Source organism: Pempheris klunzingeri, chromosome 3 (assembly GCF_042242105.1).
Source record: "Pempheris klunzingeri isolate RE-2024b chromosome 3, fPemKlu1.hap1, whole genome shotgun sequence".
Classification (NCBI taxonomy): Eukaryota; Metazoa; Chordata; class Actinopteri; order Acropomatiformes; family Pempheridae; genus Pempheris; species Pempheris klunzingeri.
Window position 1 is genome coordinate 26,909,397 of NC_092014.1, and position 22,927 is coordinate 26,932,323.

At 43.2% G+C, this 22,927-nt stretch overlaps 1 protein-coding gene across 1 annotated transcript; it reads right to left on the minus strand.

Moving 5' to 3' along the window:
• Nucleotides 1–244: 244 nt before the first annotated feature.
• Nucleotides 245–22,926, minus strand: LOC139223930 (STE20-like serine/threonine-protein kinase). The gene is made up of 18 exons (XM_070855938.1): nt 21,881–22,926; nt 19,631–19,795; nt 16,043–16,091; nt 15,694–15,843; nt 13,917–13,989; nt 13,576–13,770; nt 13,339–13,420; nt 12,351–12,482; nt 11,148–11,933; nt 10,928–11,058; nt 10,554–10,677; nt 7,678–7,857; nt 6,061–6,190; nt 4,885–5,009; nt 4,085–4,276; nt 3,810–3,935; nt 3,603–3,716; nt 245–2,388 (listed from the first exon to the last, which is right to left on the minus strand). Exons 1-18 carry the CDS (start codon nt 22,028–22,030, stop codon nt 2,242–2,244), a joined length of 3,051 nt encoding a protein of 1,016 aa, XP_070712039.1. The 5' UTR covers nt 22,031–22,926; the 3' UTR covers nt 245–2,241.
• Between the last annotated feature and the right edge of the window lies 1 nt (nt 22,927).

Sequence of the window (22,927 nt, forward strand, 5' to 3'; positions counted from 1 at the left end):
CACAGAATAGAAGTTTGTCACCAATGTGCCTGCAAAATGATCTATGATTGTATTTTTGTATGAATTATTTCTACATGTGTGTTTGATAAACTAGGGGTGTCATTTACACGGGTGATATCTGTTACTTCCTCTTAGCTCATCATACTTTGTTGTTGTATCACGTTGTATGTTGTATGTTTTGTACCTCATATTTTTTTTAAAATCAGAATTAAGCTTTTTCTTGGAATCATATCAAAAACTAAACAACACTTTTACAGAGGGAAATGTTTATTTACAGTAAAATGAAAATCTACATTACACAGGAATTCTAAAAACTATACATTTATTTTTTTTTTATGAAAAATTATTTCAATATGGATAACATTTCTCTTAGTCAACATTCAGTATTAAATCAATTTTCTCATGCTTTTTGTAGAATCTAACTGACCCGCAAAACAAGAACTGACTGGTTGATTTAGAAAATGTATTTGTGTATTCTGCAAACCTCCAGTGAGTGAGTAAGTGCAGATGCTGCAGCGTTGGTAAAGCATGTCCTTATAAATAGCTACTGAAGTTTTGTAAAAAGGTGCACAGCACTCCTTCATTGCATTTTTTTGTACATAACAGTTCAGTTATTAAATACGTTTGACTAACTGTAACCCTCAATAGCCATTCATAAAGAAGATTAGACGATAGAATGAATCAGAGGTCGAGATGGCCTAAACCAGTCAGGTCCATTTTCTGAACCCGTTTATTTTTTTAAACTGCATCAAATATTATGTTGCTTTTCATCACTCAGCCTAAATAAAAAAAAAATGCTGAGAGCTCATGGTTCAGTTTTTGTTTCTTCCAATACAGACGCAGTAATTCTGAAACTGCTCACATGCTTCATCCAGTCATAGAACAGAATGATAAGCTGGCGACCGGCATAAAACTTACAGTTCGACCACAATGTTCAATCATATCAGGTACACAGTATATCCATACAGCTGTCCGAAGTATTAAGGCTATTAGCTAGCACGACAATGAAAAGGGTATTATCATTTCAGTAAAAAGAAGAAAGAAAAGCCATGCAGGCCTACACATGATACACCTGGTAGCAAAACACGAAGAGGCGTATGTAGAAAAGCAAAGCAAATACAAAGGAGGCGTCATCACCTGGAAACGCAGAGAGAAGCAGTTTTCAATGAGGTGGTGAAAGCCGCTTGTAGGGTGAATCTGCTTAGCGAGTTTCATGAAACTCTTCAAAATGTCATTTCCATCATTTATGGACATTGCTGAACCACGGCCTTCTTCGTTGATCCCTGAAAAACAATCCTACAGATCCATTTGCTTAATAATAAAGTGGCATTACCTACAAAGTACAAAGGGGTACATAAACGCTGGTTCAAGTCTTTGTTTCTGCCACCACAGTGATTTCCTTAGTGTCCAAACAACAGTGATCCTTTGTCTCTGTAAACACCACCTCCACACCTCCGCTTCTGTCTGCAACTAACTCCTCAAACTTTCCCCCCTCTGCTTATTGCTGTAGAGTATTCTCAAGTTCTGTGAAGAAGAAAAAACCCTGAAAGAAGGAACCATTTCTGCTGGAAAACGTTCCCAAAGCTTTCTCTGAAATCATGCGTTAGGCTGCTTCTTTTAACCTCTAATGTCTCACAACCTAAAATCCTACGATATGCGATTTCGTAAAAATATACTGTATCATCATTCCTTCAACAGGAGCGATATTAAAAACGTGCTCCCGTCTCTTTTATCACAAATACATTCCAGTTCATGATCAATTCCAAATGATACGGCTGATATTCAATATTCAACCCAAGTAAATCATCAATATGTTTAAGTGGTATAAAAATGCTATCCTGTCTTTAGTGCAAATGTCTAAATGAGAGAATAACCGAGCAGCAAATAATCATCAGAAATTGCTTGGATTTAAAATATCTAATTCTAACAGGCACTGGATTCTTTATAAAAAACAATTCAATCACAAAAAGAAGGTTGGACCGAGAGCTACTTCACTTTAGCAGTTTTGAGGTGATATACATTGAATCTCCTTCATAATTATCTTTCAAAACGACTGCAGTCGTGTGAAGACGGGACAAAATGAGCCGACTGAGGGTGTCGCAGAGCAGAAACACATCACACAGTTTTCAGAGGATGAGGGCAAGGCAGCACAGGCGTTTACTGTCAGCGTGTGCGTCCGTGTGTGTGTGCGTGTGTGTGTGTGCGTGTGTGTGTGCGTGCGTGTGTGTGCGTCGGCTTCTCCTAGAAACCAGTGGAGTGGACGCTGGGAATTGGGTAGAATTTAGAGATGCGGCTCTGGGTGGAGGGGTTAAGGCACTCCGACTCTCCGCTCATCTTGAAGAACACTTCCTGCTCCTGCAGCTTCCTGGCAAACTCCTCCTCCAGGGCCTGCAGGACACACACAGAAACATGTAGGTCTCATGGGATCACTTCGCTACATATCTGAGAAGACAAAAAGAGTGATGAGACAGCTACATGCTAACATCTGAGGATTAGCACGTAGAATGTTTGCTATGTTTTACCATCTCCGTGTAGCGTATGAGCGCGCTGACATTTACTAATTAGCTGCTGAGGCCGATGGGAATGGCATTAGCCATTAGCCAAGTACTGGACCCATTAAATCTTTGACCTGATGAAGGTGCTAGATGGAGAGTTTAGGGACCACTAAGACATAAAAAGTCAGCCTGGTGGTGACACTAGATAAAATATCAGGGGATCATGAAAGCGGTAGGATCCTCTGGGGTCCAGGAATCCATGCATCCATCCATCTTCTAAAACCCTTATCTTTAAGGGTGGCGGGGTAGAGCCAGTCCCAGCTGACATTGGTTGAGTGGTGGGGGTCACCCTGGACTGGGCACCAGTCAATCACAGGGCCAAGACAGACGACCATTCACACTCACGCTCACAGCTACGAACAATTTTGGCGCTTTTCCACAAGCACCTACTCGGCTCTACTTGACTCCATTTGGTCTTTATGGTTTTCCACTAGGTGACAGTACCTGGTACCAGGTACTTTTTCAGTACCTACTCGGCCGGGGTTCCAAGCAAGCTGAGTCAAGCCGAAAATGTGACGTCAGACCACAGGCCACTGATTGGCCAGGGAGTGATGTCACTGGATGAGTCACGAGAGCGACTCGTTCACAGCAAGAATCAAACCCGCTGTTTTTAAAACCCTGGAAACAGAGACTGGGCGTTTTTATTATTTCTGTGAACGAGGTAAACGGATACACGCAAGCCAAACGCTCCATGTCCTTAGTCGTGTTTGTGTTTGTGTCGTATACAAATTAGTTTCGGGCCGCCTTGCTATGACGACCCCGTCCAGGGTACGCTACTGTAATGGAAAACGACCGAAACCGAGTCGAGTCGAGCTAAAACGAAAAGTGATGGAAAAGTGCCATTTGATGACATGATGATGACATTTGCACGTGTTTGGGCTGTGGCAGGAAGAGTGGGAGGATTCCGGTTAGAAAACGGGCTTAGTGACGTACTACATAATTGCGTTCTAAGATCAGCACCAATAACAAATACAGGGACCCCTGAAAAGAGCAGTAATGTTTTGTACGAGGTCTGATGTGATCCTCCAGGTGCATCACGCACTGTACCTTCTTCCTGGGTCGTAGTTTCTCCCTCCACTCCTTCAGCTCCAGGCTGTGCTCTTCGTCTAACTCCTTCAGCTTCTGGGTCTCGTGTTCAATCAGCAGGTGGCACTTCTCGTTCTTGAACACACACAGGGAGTAAGCAGCACTTAATGATTGTCCATAAAATCTGTTTTTGATCAAAGTGGGGCTGGGCGCCCTGAGCGGCTCTACCTGCAGCTGCTGAAGCTCTCGGATGTTGGCGTCACACTGCAGCTGCAGGTCTCTCATCTGGTTTTCGTGTTTCTGATGCTGATGGAGCCTCTCGTTTTTCTGTCTCTTCTCTTCCTGACCAGCAAACTGGAAAATAGAGACACCATTGGGCTTCATACACCATTATTCTTTTCAGAAATTCTGGCTCACTGTCTTTGTTTGGCTTTCCATTGAATTAAAGCAAAAGAAAAATTTGATTTAATTTCTACCATATTGTGTTCCATGCCACTGGTTACCTGTTTGACCTTCTCCCTCTCCTGCTCGGGGGTGATGGCAGCTCCAGTGATGCGAAGACTCTTCTTGAACATGGCCATGCGGGTCTTGGCCTCGCTGCGCTGGATCTTGGGCAGTCTGGCTCTTTCCTGTGTCTGCTTGTTCTTCATCTCCTCGATGAGACGCTGGTTGTAGCGCTGCATCTGCTCCATTTCCTGTACAGGGCACACCGGAAAATACAGAACATAGGGAGAGCGTCCAGAGCAACTTCGACCTTTTTGGTGGTGAGCATATTTTAAAAGACACAGAAAACCAATGAGGGCAATGCTGAGGAACGAGGATTTTAAGGGTCACTTTGGTATTTTTAAACCTCTGCTCTATTTGTATGTATTTTGAATTCGAAATGACAAATACATGCAAAACGTTTTGGAATTGATCTAATAGATCATCTCAGTCAGCTATGGATGGATGGATGGATGGATGGATGGACTTTATTGATCCCAGACTGGGAAATTGTAGGACTGCAACAATCCTGTGGAACAAAAAGGATCTGTAAAGATCCTTTCCATGATGTTGGCAGACACTTAGAATTACTATCTGAGCCTGTCAGTGGCAACAGCAAGCACTTTTAGTAGACGTGCTTTGATTAAGCTCATTTCGCTCATTTGTCGCAGGCATTGCAGCTGCCATCCGAGGTGATCTGATGGGCCGATTCCAAAGCTTTTTGAACAACTAGTCATTTTGAGCCCAAAATATGTAAAAATAGAGCCCAGGTTTAAAAACACCACTGTTCCCAGCTCCAGGCTGCTTATCTCCGCTCTACCTTCTCGTGTCTCTTCAGCAGCTGGTGTCTCTGCATGAAGTACTGGTCTTTCAACTGCTGTTTGAACAGCTGGTGTTTCTCCTGCAGATGGCGCTCTTCCAGCTCCCACATGGCAGCCTCCCGTGCTGTTCGTGGACACACACACACACACACACACAATATACCACAATTTAAGACCATTCTGCTTTACTAGATAGTATGCAGAGGAGAGAAACAACATGGAGCAGGAGACACACAACACCAGTTGTGGGCTGGAGTCCTTTAGATACTTATGTCAACCACCATCAACTTTACTAATGAGCTTTCAGCTTTGAACTATCTCACAATGTCTATTCCCAGTGAAAGCTCTTTACAAGCTCCTAAAGCACAGTTACAACCTCCCGTGACTTGGTTCATTGAACATTTCTGAGAAGTGTTGTTTGTGCAGCTCCTGGCACAGTGAGCATGGGATTAAGTCCCAGGCAGTGCTAACTGCTAACAGGCTGCTGCTCACTGCAGTCGTGTCTGAGGGGCTGAAGTCGGTGTTAGTTGGTCTGAGAGGATTTCATGCTGCCTTCAAAGAGAGCTTGTTTACTGCTGATCTGACCCACTATAGATGAGATTGTTGTGTTCAACACTGTACCATGCTAAACACATCAGGATGTGGCTGAAAAAGTAAAAATGCTTGCTATAAATGACTGACGGATGCTGTAAAAGACATTTTATATAATATCATCATCATAACGTTGGCTGTCCTTTCAGCTCTGATCTGGTCTCCACCAAGTCTTTGGAAAATATGCAGGTCTTTAGCTGAACAAGCTGCATTGTTCATTAATTTGTCATTCTACATGGTGGCACAATGAAATAGTTCCATTTGCTTGATGAGAAAAATGTAGACAAATGTCCACTATGTTCACCAACTGGTTGCCAGCTTTGTGTGGTGTTTGGTGCTGAGCAGGCAGCATATAGTGGGGTTGATCAAAGTTGTTTTGTAGCAAACAGCTGAGCTAAAAAAGGCTAAAATGCAGGGTTTTGACAGATGAATCAATTTTTTTTTTATTGTGTCATTTCACTTTCATTAAAACGAACCTTACTGTATTTATGTATTTCCAACATCCAAAAGGAAAATTTTGTTTTTTCATATTATAATTTGGTACTAAATAGTATTTATGTGATAAAATATATTCTTTATGTTACCTCGGAGAAGCTGCTGCTTGTGGTTGAGACAGTCTCTCTCGATGGTGGCGAGCTCATGTTTGTGTTGTTGAATAATCTTCTTCAGAGCGCTGTCCAGATCCTGCTGCTGCTTCTGAAGAAACTCTTGTTCCTGAACAAAAGGATGACAGCGATTAGAAATGACCTGAGGAAATTATGTCTGTTCCAAAAAGGACAATACACAAAGAATGTGAGAAAAGCACCATCTTAGTTTAACATTGATTATTGTGGATGGAAGTCACTTCTACACCCGCTACTGACAGAAGGCATAATGTCCTCCAGCAAACACCTTTATCGACACATTGAGCAAGGCAGCTGCTATGAGGCCAGCTGAATGAGTGTTTGAGTGTTTTTGCTGGTCTACAGACCTAGGCCAAGTTCACTTCAGGCTAAGTATGGCTTGAGCTGATGAACCAGACAGTTATAACTGGCACTAAAGACTATTTCACCAGCTTGTCAGTCACATTAATCCGGCCTACTTGGCTCACCTAACACGGAGGTTCCTGACAATTTACATGCTCCTTTAGTTCTCAATGATCAAGCTGGTTCAAATTTTCTATTATCACGTCTCTAAACGTCTATCAATTACCCTAAGGAGTCCAAAACTAAACTGTAAGTATTAGCCATTTCTCAGCACTGTTGTCATCTCTTAGAGAACCGTAAATGTGGACAAAACAACTACAAATTACAGCATATCATTTACAACAGTGTGACCTCATCAGAGCTTTGTTGATAACATAGCGCTACTCCAGGCTTGGTGTTGGCCCATTTGCATGTACTGATGTATAGAAAGGACAGTGTGTGCAGTCTCAAGAGTAATGAGTCATGCTTTAAGAGACACAAGAAAGAGGCCAGACTCAGGGGTTTCACTTACATCCTGAATGGGAGCGTTGCACAGGGTGTACGAGGACAACTGAAAGGACTGAATCATAACATGGGCCACTCCCTGTGGATCACAGTACATTACCCTCCTACACATTGCACTAAACAGCACACACAAACACACACAGACACACACACTCTCTCTGGACCTGTGGTGGGCACTGCAAACTCAGAAAGGTTTGGAAAAGAGAAGTCCCAAAAACTCCACTAAACAGCACAATAAAGAAGTGATGGATAACTCTGTGCATGCTACCCTCTCATAGGTCTGTTCCAAAAAAAGACATGCAGAGGAGAGCTGAGAGGAAAAGGCAGCATGTGTCAAAGTTCAAAATTCACAGCAAACTGAGCCCTTGTTACCTCCTCTGGCGGGGCTTGGATAATATCCTCTTTTATACGTTTCATGATAGCGTTTGATATATGCCCTGGAGATAGCCCCACTTCCTGTTTGCCCTGTGTCAGGGCAGCCACGAGCAATAGATGGAAATAAAATGAGACAACAACTGTGGATAGATGAACACCACGTGAGAAAGCAAATGAGGAGTGGCAGTGCAGACTGATTTAAGCCCTGTCCAGTGAAACGTGGTTATGTTAACAAAGACAGATCAGAGAGGTGTGTGTGTGTGTGTGTGTGTGTGTGTGTGTCCCATCCAACCTTCCACAGGGACTACATGTGGGCAAGGCAAGTGAGAGGAAAAGAAACTGTGTCGATATGCTCACCTCTTTCTTGCGGTTTTTCAGCATGTTCTGGTACTTGGAGAGTTCTTTGTCCTGCTCGGCTTTGATGCGTTTGGCCTCATCCCTGAGCCGGTTGGTGTGCTCCTGCTCCAGCCTCTCAATGGTCTGCTTTTGCTGCCGCTCCAGGTTCTCCACCTCCTGGTCATACTGACGCTTCTTACTCTGGAGGACAAAGAGGGTCACACCCGATCACTGACTGTCTTGTGAAGGAGAACGAAGCAATGTTGTTCTTTCAGTGTGTAAGGACACATGTACAACCAGACAAAATACCTTATTTGGAAATAATAAAAATCAATATTTAAGGAGGCAGCAGCACAGGAGCGTCAAACAAAACTTGAGAGGTTAACAATATGTGTCACTCTCACTTTGCCATTCACAATCTGGCTGCACCCAAAACTCACAAAGACCCACAGACTCTGGATCTCTGTGCAGCAGAACAAAGGAACACACTCAGATGAGTCATCGTCTTTTACATGTTTTCCTACATCTGGATGGCTTTTATGTTGGTAGTGGTAACAACGCTAGGCCAAAGCAGCCCACCAGGTAACAACCACAAAATGATCCATGTTTCTTCATAGTGCTCCCAGATGCTCAGTTTTGTGGTCCTCAGCAGAAAGTGAAAGAAATGACATAACTGAACGTTCATGGGAGGTTTTGGAAAGCAGAGTGCTGCATTTATTTCCTTTTTTCACTTACTGAAAAATACAATTCAGTGAGGTGCTCTGACAGCCACAGGTGGCAGAAACCTATTAGGCACATAACAGATATTGTGGATATTTCAATTTTGTCCAACTGTTGCTCTATTTTTCTTCAAATCCTATCAGGTCAGACAGGTGAGGTCAGTCCTGTAGGGTCCAAGTGGATTTTCATTTGAAAGTAGTTGTTCCGAAAGATCAGGTGCAAGGCAAGTCAGAAAAAGTGACAAACAGAAGCAGTGACAAAATGGTTCATCCCAGTAAGCACACATTTGTTGCTCTTTGTAAATACCTGAAGCTTTTTCTTCACACATAACAATCAGTGAAAAGCTGTTGGTAGGCAAGAGATATACAGCAGATAGTAACAGTGTCAAATTTAGTTTAAAGGGCATGTACAGTACAGTGGAAAAGTGTGAAGAAATGCTGTAAAGTAAGAATGTCTTCAAAAATATAAAACTGTTCCTTTTTTATCAATTTACAAAATGCAAAGTGAGTGAGCAGAAGAAAAATCTAAATCAAATCAATATTTGCTGTGACCTCCCTTTGCCTTCAGAACAGCTTCAGTTGTTCTCGGTACAGTTGTACACAGTTTTTGAAGGAACTCAGCCCTGCTGCAGAATAAATTTGGGGCCAATCAGACACCTCCCTGATGGTACTGTATGATGGATAAGTATCTGCCTGTATTTCTCAGCACTGAGGAAACCATTAACTCTGACCAAATCCCAACTCCATCTGCAGAACTGCAGCTCCAAACTTGTAAGGAAGCTCCACCAGCTTCACTGCTGCCTGCAGACACTCATTATCGTACTGCTCTCCAGCCCTTCTGCGAACAAACTACCTTCTGCTACAGCCAAATATTTCAGGTTTTCACTCATCAGTCCAGAGCTCCTGCTGCCAGTTCTCTGCACCCCAGTTCTTCGTGCATAGTTGAGTCTCTTGGCTTGTTTCCATGTCAGAGGTTTGGCTTTTTGGCCCCAATTCTTCCATGAAGACCACTTCTGGCCAGACTTCTCCAGACAGTAGATGGTTACCTGGTCCCACTGGTTTCTGCTGGTTCTGAGCTGATGGCTGCTGGACATCTTCTGATTTTGATGGGAAATACGCTTAATGTGTCTTTCATCTGCTGCATTCAGTTTACTTGGCCAACAGCTGCGTCTGCGGTCCTCAGCGTTACCCGTTTCTTTGTGCTTCTTCAGAGGAGCTTTAACATCTTGAAACCGCAGTCTTCTCTGAAATGTGTGCCTGGGGGAGACCTTGCTGATGCAGTAGAACCACCTTGTGTCTTGTTGTTGTGCTCAGTCTGAACATGATGACCTGTGACATGAAACTGTCTTCACCAACCTCAGCTTGGTAGCAGAGTTTGGCTGTTCCTCACCACAGTTACACAGTTTCTGTTTCAGTTCATTTCAACCTACATATGAAACTGATGATCATTAGCTCCTGTTTGGTAATAAGTGGTTAATCACACACTTGACTATGATCCTACAAAATCCCTGACTTTGTGCAACTGTACCGAGAAGAACTGATGCTGTTCTGAAGGCAAAGGGAGGTCACTCCAATTTGGATTTTTGAAAGCATTCTTACTTTCTTTAATTTCTTCACACTTGCCTAAGACTTTTGTGTGTGCTCTTGAATGCTGTTCTTGGCGTGGAACTGTTGTACAACTTAAGAGGTCACTCCTCAGTTCTTCAAAGGGCCATTTTAGAGTTTAGATTCATGTAAGGGTGAGTGTTGGGGTTACACTTACACTTACTTAGTTGTGATGGTTAAGATGGCTAAGAGTCCTGAAAACATTTAAGCAGGGATGCAATAGTTTAAATTAAGTTTGTGAAATGGCTGTTTTAACTGTGAATGTTTGTTTGAATCTGTTGTAACAGCTGGTTGTTGGTTCCTGCCATGATGCATCATGAGTAGACAATGATGTAAAGCATGGCTTTGAAATGGCTTAGAAGGTCAAAGAAAACAAATGGACACCATGTACAAAAGATTACAATGAAAATCAGTTGGTTTAAACCCAAGTGTTGCTGGGCAGACTGTCTGCTGGAGCATATAAAGACTGAACAACTGCAGTTTTTTGGATGCACTTGAACCCAGAAATAGCAGATTTTAAAAAACAAACTCGACGGTCTCGGCCTAGAGACATTTCTGAGATGAGCAACTCACCGTGGTCTCCTGTTCAAAGCGTCGGTAGATCTGCTCTTTTTGCTGCTGCAGCTTGTTGCTGAGCTGCTGCTGGGCACGCTGCTCCTCCTTCTGCAGGAGACGCAGCTCCCTAAGCTCCTGCCGCCTGGAGGAGTGGAGGAGGAGAGAAGAGACAGAAAGGTGGGGGGCAGAAAATAAAGCAGGAGACAGTGGTGAACATATTGATGATGTAAAGCACTGAGAATTTAAATCATAATTAGAAAAAAAGATTGAGCATTGAGAGAGATTAACTCCACAGTCAGGTTTCTGTCACTGAGGTTCCTGGGCAATGAATTTACATAATATTTTCATAAAACTGGTACCAAGGGTTTATGCAAATGAAGGCAGGCGACTACCTCAGGAATCTCATTTCCTCGTTCTTGGTATCATTGTCAGTGATGATCTTTGATGTAGTCACGCTAACTTCCACTCCATCCACAATGAATTTCCGCGTCTTTTTCAACGTCTTCTTCTGGCGTCTGGTGTCCTGGGACAACAAAACAGAAGTGTTTATAGATGCATCTGTGACGAAGTAAGCCTGTAAAACGGTGTCTAACCTCTGACTGTGTGAATTACCTGTACAGAAACGGATCCAGGCTCTTTTGTTTTGGACAGAAAGCTCGAGATGGACAGATTCATGTCCACACTGGAGTTATCTGCAGCTGAGCCACTGCCTGAGTCTGAGTCTCTCTCTTTGTCATCCTTGGCTTTGTCTGGAACCGTCTTCTCACCTTCATCTCTCATTTTATGCTTTTCTGTTGCCTTCTCTCCATCCTCCTCTTTTGGGTCAACTTTATCTTGCTCTGGTAGTGTCAATGTCACCTTAAGATGTTTGTACCGGTCTTCCTCCTCCTCCTCCTTCTCCTTCTCAGCTGGTGCATTAGATTCCTCCACAACATCCATCTTTTCTTCATCGGGAGCCTCAGTGACCTCTGGACTCTCCGTAGTGGCCTGTGGATTGGCTGGAACCTCAGCTGTGTCCACTTCTTTTTCATCCTCAACAGTGATTTCCAGCTGCTGCATTTCCTTCGCAGGTGCCTCTAGTTCAGTCTCTGCTTCTGGGGAGGAAACATCTACTGCTTCTTCTGGACACTTTTCCTCTGCTGGTTTCTCTTCTACTGCTAGATCCTCAACTGGAGTGTTTGAAGTCTCCTCTGTGTGCGCCCCAGCGGCAGGCGCAGCCGGCTCCTCCACAAAGCTGGTATCCACCACATGGTTGTCCACAGCAATCTCAGTGGGTGTGGGCACGGGCAAAATTGGCTCCGTCTTCTCTGGGACTGATTCCAAGTTGGAGGGAGAAAGAGGGATCTTCTCATCCTCTGAGCTTGCAACGCTGACATCAGAGGCGGCTCGTTTGTGGCCCTGAAGAAGAGGTAGAAGAGAGGAAATGTTGGTTGGCTCAAATGACAGAACACAATAGAGGTGCACTGATGTAATGATCAATCACTACTACAACAAAAACGATTAGTTGATTAATCCATTATTTGCTCAACAAAAAATGAAAATTAAACAAAATCAGCAAAAAGAATCAGCAATCCTGAAGCAAAAATACAGATTTGTTTTTCTTTGTTTTCAGTTGGAATAATTTTTGGGTCAACTTGCACTCTCAAATGATCATTCAATGGGAATTAATCTGTGATTAATGAAACAGAATAGTTTGTAATTTACAGTAGTTCGTGCAGTATGCCCTGCTTAATGAAAACAAAACTCAACTATACAAAAAAAAAAAATACTAGCATTTTCCATTTTACAAACAGATTTTTGGGAGTGTTAACGCACCCGCTGTACTTCATTCTCTTCCTCCTCTTCTTCCTCTTTGTGGTCTTCAATCTCCTCTGTGACCTCAGCCTTTGCTTCAGCTATAAGCTCCCTCAGTGGCTTGTTGTCTGTCACACTGGACACAAATGAATGCTGTGCAAAAGACAAATAAATACAACACTATTAGAAATCCAGATTTGATTTATACGTGAACTCCCACATGTTGTGGTAGGTCTGCTGCAGTAAAAGCACTTAAGCACAGTTGACTGCAAAGACTGGACATGCCACCAACAACGAATCCCTTAGATTTTGAGACACATATAACAGTCTGTAACTATTTTAAACACAACAAAGTACATCCAAAACAGTAAGTAGTGTCTTCATAATAAACAATTAATAAATTAATCAGTCAACCTTTTTTAAAGCAAACAAAAATAGGACTACACACACAATCTACTTTCTTGCCTCACCTTCTTCGTCTTAGAAATCTGCTGCACATATTCTATGACTGGTGTGAGGATATGCAGCTTCTTCGCTATCAAAACCTTCATTGGTGGCAGACCGCTATTCTGGATTTTCAAGCCCATGGACTCTTCCTCTGCTCAGAACAATTCTTTTGCTGCAGCGCTGTACAGTATTTCCTGTGTGTGTGTGTATGAATGTGTCCTTACTGCCTCTCTGCGAGTAAGCGGCTCTGATTTGCCGAGGACCTTAAACCCTATGGAAAAAGAAAAGCCTGTACTGCTGACGTCAGCTCAAGCGCATAGGGATGAGTGTCAGGTCTGTGTCAGGTACTCAACCATGTGTCCTGGAAACACCAAGCAGGTGAACAGGTGCTGTCTAGGACTCTGCTGCTTACGCTCTGAACAGCAGGTGGTACATGGGTATGGGGTGGGGATCAAGGATTATCACTTGATTTAAGTGGCCAGATACACAGCTGTGGTAATTGATAGATGAATTGATAGTGAAATATGAAAAAAAGTTGTGTGAATGTTCAAAAGAAAAGTACCTGCAGCAGTTTTGTTGCACTCCATCTGTTATCCACATTCTTGTCCAGACACCGCTTTAAGAAATCACAGAACTCTGGAGACCTTAAGGGTGGAAATGGTAAAAAACAGACTTGAATATGGTCTTTTACAATACACACAGTCATGCAAAACTAACACGTGGCCATTCAAATCAGCAAACTCAAGGCTGCTTGCCCTGCGGTCCTGACAGGACGACAGAGCTCCACGCTGTGGCTCACCAGCGTGACGGTTGCATCAGGGTAGGAGGATCCGCTTTGGCTATTTTCAGCAGGACTCTCATGGGGTTCATCTCGTGATTGGGCGGCTCAATCTGTGCCAGCTCAATCAACGTGATCCCAAGGGACCAGACATCAGCCTTGTAATCGTATGGACGGTCCTTGGACGTCTCGCACATCACCACTTCTGGAGCCATCCTGGAAGGAAAGAAAGGGGGGTCAAAAGGGGGGAGATGAGGGGTTAATGGATGTTGTACCCGACATTAATAATGTACTGTTTGTTTCCATTTTCTTCGGTCCAAAAATTCCCTATGAAAACATTTTTTGTTTTGTATTCCACTCACCAGTATGGAGTTCCAATGAAAGAGTCTCTCCTCTGCAGCGTTTTGGTATTTTTGGCGGACACGCCAAAGTCAGCTGGAAAACATGTGATTCAAGGCAAACCAGAAATTAGCAAGAGAAAGACTACTGTCATCATTTATTTTTCAAATGCAGCCACATGACGCTGCTCTTACCTCTTACACTCCTCTTACATTTGCACAATGACATCATGCCTTGTTTGCATCATATGCGAGTAACTGTTCATGCATGGACGCCTGTGTGTGTGTGTGTGTGTGTTGTGTCACTGGACAAAATGCATGCTTGAGTTGTTTCACTGTGCTTGTTCCATCCACCAGCAGTGACTCACACCCCTCTAAGTACGCTACGTCACTGTATCTACTGTGGATACACGTTTGTGTACACGCGGAGCAGCAGGTCCAAACAAATGCAATTTGTATTACTATATGTGCAATGGCCACACAACAGTGAGTGTGCAGTAGAAATCAAAGTGAACACAGTTCTTTTTACAAAGATGCATCCAAACATAGACTTTAGTATACTCGCCACAGAGAAATCTATTTAGCTTGTGGAAACAGTGTATTCTCTGCCTCCAGAGCGAGCTTTCCATTGTCTGAGGAAATGACCCTGATGATGTCATTTTGGCTACGAAGACACAACAAATCTTCAAAAGAAAGCTTGCGTTCCAAACGTGGGGCATAGAGTCTGAATGTCATGGGTATGCATCAGGTGGGGAGAAAAGACTTCAGAGTGAGCTGTCTCCCCTGGAGGTGTGGGAGGGTTGACAGGGAGACAAAGATACTACATGTCCGCAGATAAATGCTGGTGGGATGTTACTTATCGCAGTTTGGTAAACTGATTTGGCCGCTTACCAACACAGTTTACTGTTGGAGCAGCAGCACAGGGAGGGACACACAGCTCATAGAGGTGATTGAGGTACTTCGAAACCAATTTGCGTTAAATTTGTACTTCTGAGTCATAACTAAATCTGAAGATTCAGTGTGACTTGGACTTTTCGGTCTCTAATGTCCATCAGGAATAAATAATAGAACATAGAATTAGAGAACAAAGAATAATGATTGGAGTGAAATAATCCATCAATGTGAACTTTTCACATTGATATTACTATTAGTGGGTAATGTCATGAGAAGCATCATGTGAACTTGTAAGCTTCTTGCATTAAAAGAGCTAAACAAACCCTTCAAAGTTGAAAAGTTATGTTACGATACCATAATAGCTAAACTCCAGAGACCTTTGTGTGAATGCTGAAAACCATCACCCTACTTACAGTGTATAACTGAACCTAACAGTGTAGTTGGGCTGCATGTGTGAATACGGCTATAAATGGATGGCATCACTGTGCACTTCATTCCTGTGATATTTCCAGCATTTAAATCATGAGGAAACACGAGATAAATTCATGGAGACTGTGGACAAAGGCACACAGCCTACATTACTAGACTGTGAACTAATTTCAGATTTTTCCCCAAGAACAGTTTAAAAAAAAAAAAAAAAAAAAAAAGCACAACTGAGCTAGGAAAAATGTGATTGTAAGGCGAGACAATTCATCCAAGTTCTTGCCTTTCTCTTACAACCTGTATGTATTACGGTTTTCTCCACTCATCCTACAACAATACTCATTTAAGCAACTACAGCCTGAGGCTCATAAAGATCCCTTCTTGGAGACAGGCTGAGACTGTCTGTCTGCCTGTCTGTGGCTACCTTGCCAGGAAAAATGATGCACTTTCAGGTGTTAACAGCAGGATATGAGTTTGCCCTTACCCAGCTTGACGTCACCATTCAGCATGAGGAGAATGTTGCCAGCCTTCAGGTCTCTGTGGATGATGTAGTTGTCGTGGAGGTAGATGAGGGCCTCCAGAGTCTGCTTACATACCACCTTGATCTGAGGCTCTGTCAGGGATCTCTCCAGTTCTGCAGGGGGACAAGGGTCACACAACTACATGCTTAGCATTCCTGACTGTGGAATACACTTATGCAACCTAATTACTGTATTTATGAATGAAGAATATAAGAAGTGGGTGGCCTTTATAATTGGCCTTTATTAGTGCTGCTCTGAACGCTTTCCTTTCTGACATCACAACCTGTATGCAAAGTGGAAATGCTGACTCACCTAGCATGACTGCATCCACAGCCCCTCCTGCACAGAACTCAATAAGGATCTGCCAGCAAGGGGGAAAAAAGGACCACGTTCAATGTGTTATTCATCATTTGCAATTTGTTCCTGTAAAGCAGTGTATATCACTTATAAAAAGGACTTGCCAATTTTCATTATTTGGAGATAGCACGGAGTTATGCTAGAAAATTCATTTCAAACAGAGGTGATATAGGCCATTCATGGAGCAGCAATTTTCTGGTTGAAACCTGTGACTTCTCAAATCTATTGGGAGTGTCTGGAAGGTTTTCAAATTCAGAGAGAAATGTTTGCCTCCTGAAACATGTATTGTATACATAACTCAAAAGGGATTCATCACCACAGATCCTCCTACTAACTACTCACTTGGCAGAGGCCTATGTGAATGAATACTCTGAGTCCTTAAAGGCATTTAGGAGCTTCCAGTATGGCTGTTGACGTAAGAGGATTGGCTCAGTTGGGGCCACATTGTGGAAAAGCTTTTACACAGCTGCTTGGTAGCTAGCTAGCTATATTGCCAGACCCTGAGCTTTATTCTGTAAATAGGATTAAAGTTTCTATGGACACAGCAACTCAGGCAGGGGTGGGTATGATTATGGCAGTGAGAGAGGTAAAGCATCTGGAGAGGCGTCTTCGTTAAGCTTGGACACAAGACTAGCCTTGTAGAATGATGCTAACTCACTCGTCTCCGCTGAGATTTGGGGAACATGTGGCTAAATGTGACACGTTAAAGAAGAGGAAATAGAGCCGCAATTCTGCAATTTTGTAGCCCTTGAGAAACCAATTGTGGTTTATACGTTGGTTAAGGCCCTACGTTCTGTTACAGGGTCAGCCTGCATTTAAAAGGACTAGTGACTAAAATCTTTCTAAGAGCCCATTTACTAAAAAAGACTAAGCATATTTCACGCAGGTTCACTGGCATTCCATTATTCAGTTGAGCTTTTCAAGACTGTTCTCCTTACAACAGCAAAACCCTTACAAGACACACAATGGCTCAAGTCTCAGAGCAGTCTTGGCCATTCAACACGCACACCATTCTAGTGTTTCTCTGTAGGCGTGCTGTTGTTTTAGTGGCTCTGCTGTCGTACAATGGCCTCCACAGTGGTTTTTCAGAACAGCTGTAAGCAGAGAGGAACCGTGGGCCAGGGCTGTGGCTTCCTCTTCCACTTGTTTATTCGACACATACAAATACATGGAGAAGTATGCACCCACATACTTTCTAATCCATTCATGTGGCACAGAGAGGGACGGTGTGAGATCACCTACATGTTTTAGGGCCTAAAGGGTGAAAATATCAGCAACATCACTGCCTAGAGCCTGGAAACTGTTGCTGTGCAACTGAAATTGTAATGTAACACAGTAAGAGGGAAACAAAGGTTGATGAGTGACATAATGTAGTACGCAGTTATAAAGTAAGACCTCCTGAACCCCCTGGGATTATGTGGAATGAAACCTTTCATCTTGAGAAGGAAATGTCCTGGACACCCTCTCCTCTTTGCACGAACAGGTGCCGCTCAGGCAAAGATAAAAATCAGCAGACAACCTCCATCAGGCTGCGGCCATTGTTCAGAGGACAATGGGGAGGAAAAGGGCTGAGCGCTCCATGAAATGCACTGAAAACTCAGGTAATCACAATACTTTATCATGACCGGTCTGTCTGCCTGTCCGTCTGCCTGTCCGTCTGCCTGTCTACACATACACATAGATATACCTGGCATCGGCATCAAATGGAAAGATGTCCTTTGTCATGGTGAATGTGTTATTTGCTTAGAGTGGTGAGATATTCTACTCAGTGTATGAGAGCAATGGTGGAGAAAACTCCAGAATTACTGAGTTGGACCAACCTGTAATCTACCTCAGCCACCGAGTTGTTCCTCACACACACTGTTTATTTATTCATGAACACTTCCCTTGTGTTTAGGCCTTGGGTATAATCCATATCGACTGACGCAGGTTTGCTCCAAAGCCAAGGTAACAGGCACATCTTATTTTTGTTGCTTAAAATATTTTCATTCTGTTTTCTGCTCTAGACAGAACATCATGCATCCATAAAACACATCACCAAACAATGCAACCTTTAACAAACGCAACAAGAACAGTTATCAGGAGCTCAGTCATGTATACATTCTCACAGCTCAGTTACCTGTTGGCATCATTTCTCATGTAGTGGTTAATTTTTCCCCAGTTCTTGTTGAGTGACATCACCTTAATTTTTTTTATATCAGCTTTTCCAGTGAATAGATATCACGGATAATCTCAAACCATTGTTCCCTCCCTAGGGGCTGAGCTTTATAGCAGTTTCTTCCTGTAGCTTTTTTGCTGTCTATAAGCAGAATCCTTGCCCTACATCTATCCATCTATCCCTTAGTGTATCACAGCACAGCTGTTTCAAACAGCATATCCCAGAATGTCTTAATAGTTGCATTTATATTTTTCCAGAAAGGCGTTAGCTTAGTGCATCTCCAGAAAACATGTGTATGTTTGGCCTCCAGGTTGCCACTTTTTATACCGTCTATGGTTCCCACAGAGCCTCTAACATAGCTGCTGGGTCCTTGGCTGTCTGCTTTTGATCTGGACTGTTATTAAGAACCTAGTTAGGTTCTCCAAAACAAACTCTTTCCATACTGTGAGTTAGAAGTAGTACACTTTGTCACACACATTTTATACCATTTATTGTCTACAATTTCTACATTAAGCTCATTTCTTATCATGTATAGTGGTGCGGTTCCTCTACTCTCCCTCCAGACTTTGTAGAAGGCTGCGATGACCCACGGTCTGCCCTGGTGATGAGCATAGTTTTCACCTCTTTCATAAAATAGTCCTGTATGTGTAAGCATCTACATAAATCTTGTTTTTTTTTTTTTTGTTTGAACCTTAAATCATACACTCCTGGCCAAGGCCTGATATCTACACCGCTAGTCAGTATTCACTGAAGCTCAACAATGATGCACCAGTGTGGAATTAACTTGAAATCAGAGTTTGTGTTGCCAGCATGGACGATAAAAATAGTGACTATAATCCATCCACTTTTGAGATGAGCTCATTTATGCTTTTGTTTTTCACTGTAAACAGGTATGATGATTAACAGCTCTAAAAGCTGCTTGTTTCTGCAGCTCATATGAACTTTGGCCTCAAACTGTGATAACAACACCACAGTTTGAAAGGAACCTGCATAACCTGCAAAAATCTTGCAACAACAGTATAGTGATGCACTATGTCTTTAATCTTGCAAAGATAAAAACTGTGAGCTCATACTGACATGATAATAACAACTGAGAAACAGGTTACAAAAGAGTCTCACTGGATTAGCATTTCTTCTTTGATTTTTGCTGAATGGAAAATTTACTTTTACCACGACATTCACTCGTGGTTTAGTTCTTGATTTTAGGCTGCACTGCTAAAAAGATTCATGGGTTACTCAATCCCTAATGTTGAGATAAATCTAATTTGTGCTTTAGACGGAAGCTTTAAAGAATAAATCAAACTTCTGTAACATCTTCTCTCCTGCTCGGTTGTTAATACACAGGAAACACTGATGACCCCATGACTGCAGACAGCTCTACTCACCCAGAGTTTGCTCTCATAATAGAAGGCATCGAGCAGTTTGACAATGTTCTGGTGGTCACAGGAGGCCAGGATGTCAATCTCCACCATGTAGTCCTCCAACTCCTCCTCAGTCTTTGTGTCAATAACTTTGGCTGCAGCTAGGGTGCCCGTCTGTTTGTTTTGAGCCTGTGGAGTGAGAATGCCATTAGTGTTGTATGGCCTAAAGAACTCATGCAGTTTTTCAGTTCACAGACTTAAAGAGCAATTCTGACATTTTGAAGCCAGGGCCCCATTTCTACAGGTACAAGAAGTTTTGTAATTGGTCCAGTAGTTGGCCTCAGCCAGTAACACAGACTTCCTTCAGGGCAACTCAACAGGTACTGTCCTTATTTAACAAGAAACAGCCATTCTCTTCAAAGACACCAGCTTCCATTGACAAAGCAGTCATTTTACACTGCAGAGCACAGGAGCTGCTGGTCTACCATTGTCTCAATCGGTTAGTTTGTGTTATTGTGTGACTTTGATGTTAAGGCATTAGTTTGGATTCAAACTAACTCTTTAAAAACACCAAAGTCACATAAACGTCTGTGTTCTGTGAGGCAAAACTACTGTTTTTGCCAATGGTGTCTGCAGGTTTTGAAGAGGGTAATACAAGGGCTGGTGAAACAAAAAGGATCTGACAGGTCTCTCTCTGTAGCGATCCCCTCCATAATGTTGTCAGACAGTCAGAATAACAGTCTGAGCCCATCAGTGGTGTGGGGCGAACTCTGATCAGGTGCGGTTGCCCTCAAGGATTACATTGCAGCCATTGCAGCCCATTTCTCAGCAGCTGTTTGAAGCAATAAACTGGACCGGTTCTGAAAGTTTTTGTACCTGCCTGTCACTTAGACACACACATTTTCTTGTAGAGTCTCAAACTTGGTTAATGTTGGACTTGAAGTTGTTTTGCCCATAGACCTGCAACAAACAACCCACACAGCCATTTAGAGGTAGGTGCTGTAAGTCTGAGTGAGTCGGCAGAACACGAGACGTGGAAATTTCTCCTGTTTGGTTTGGCTCCTCTGCAGGCAGGATGTGCTCAATGAAGTTGCTGCTGCGATATGGGATGTAGCCACTTCCTGGTGACCTGCCCGTGATCGGCGGTCAGCCATGCGCGCCATTTAAAAAAAATATAAACCCCCATAATGCACCCCCCTCACTATCAAAGCAGACAGCTTGTGTTTCCCTATGAATCAATAGAGCATGGGCTATCCCAGTGACACATCAGTGCAGTGGGGCATTTTAACTGGTATGGCTCAAAGCCCAGACATATAAACATAACACCGCAATTTACTATTTGTAGACCTCCTTCTGGAGTGTTACTGTCAGTAGGACAAACACGAGCTGCTTCCATGGCATACGACTGGTGAAGGATCTAATCTTGGCACTTTTCACTAGTTCAGGTGAGCCCTGCGGTTGGAATGCTGTAAAATTGGCAACCGGGGACGAAATCATTGCGCAAGAAGATTAGGCTTAATTTAAGTATGATACAAAGTAACACTGGCATGAGAACTTGGGCAAGTCCAGCTATTTCAAAGTGTCCAAAAATAGCATTTGGCAACAAAGAGCAAAACAGAACATGTAAACTGTGTTCATTAGCCATAGACTTCCTGTTATTAGACTTGGTAGAGCCCTCGTGGGTGATAACATTTACTGTCACTCATGCAAATGAAGCTTCTCGCTCTAGCTATGCTTTAGGGTCAAACCAAACAATGGCACTATTAAATTGATGACAAGGGGGTTGTTTTGACACTGGGCCAGCCAACTGAAAATCTAAAGGGGGATTTATTTGGCTGGTTTGTTGGAGCTTCTAGAAAACTGCTAAAGAGCAGATATGATACAAATATCATCCACTAGCATCATGAATGTGTATTTTTCTCCTGTGTGGGAAAATGTACACATATCTGAAAGGCCTACCCATTATTTATATATGTGTGTGTGTGTGTGTGATCACCATAATGTTAACTAGAGCAAACTGTCAGCTTTGCTTTCCAGTGAGCAATGAGTGGATCTGCTGACTGTTAGATGTCTCCCACATGTTAACAGACTCTAGGGAGGAGGGAAGGACAGGCAGGTGGGATAACTGAGTCACTGGGATGGTCTGAAGATGGTGGGTGAAAGCAACACAAGGCACATGTGAGACACTCACAAAGAAGACTCTACTTCAGACCCACTCTATGAAAACACCACAATATAGCAAGTAGAGAGCAGGCTTATTCAGACATTACCCACCTTGAACACTTTTCCAAAGGCTCCATCTCCCAGTTCTCCGATTATTTCCCAAACTTCCTCTGGATTTTCATCTCTGCGGACGTGTTCGTACTGTTTCTTCTTCTTCTCAGACCCCAGTTTAAATATCTTACGGAAATTAAAAAATGACATCCTGAATCCTGGGTCAACCAATTCGACTTTTAAACTTTTTAAAACGCCAAACTGGTGTCCGTGAACAGTTCCTTTAGCAACACAAGTAGCTAATATGTGTGTCCCATTAGTTATAAATACCCGCTTGTTCGATACGGAGTGTCGCTTTCATAATAGTTGGGATCAAACCTAGCTTAGCCTTTGACACAGCTCGGGCCAACCCACTGAACAGCTCTTTCGCACATCGTGGGTCATTGTTAACCCCTAAAATAATCACTGAAGGTTAAACCAGACGAGCCGTCGCATCTGAAATCCAACTAAACGAGACTATTTTAATGCAAAGTAGCTCGGGAAGCTCCTCGTTGTTCCAACTCCTGACGACCCGCTGGCCCTGCGGGGCTCCTTCTCAGCCAAAAGAAAAAAACAGATGAGTGAGGCGTCCTCCCAAATAGTTGTACTCCGCAGAATAATTCATTCGTTTCCTCGAGGTTGAGGCGGGTACAGTCGGTCCGGACATTAACAGCGGCTAAAACGGTAAAAAGCAGTCATGTTTCCCTGCTGTGGGACGGCTTTGGTAATCTAGCGGATTTAGTGTCTCCGCGCGTGCCCGAGTGCGCGCGCCTGCGGCTCTTTCTCTTCGTGCCCCGCGTGTTTGACAGTTGCCCAGCGGGGTGATTTCGGTCTTCTGCCGCCCTCGTCTGTACGGGAGACACCGCACAACTGATGTGGGGGCTGTTTTAACTGTTCGCCGCGACAGTGCGGCTCATTTCCATCAAGAAAAATTAGTCTACTGCTGCGAACTACTTGTTCGTTGTGATGCTACTGCGTCCATCGGGCACCATCGCCTCAATAGACAATACATTCAGTTTTCTTTGTGTCCCTGAAACTACAAGTCCCAGACACCATTGCGGAACAGGA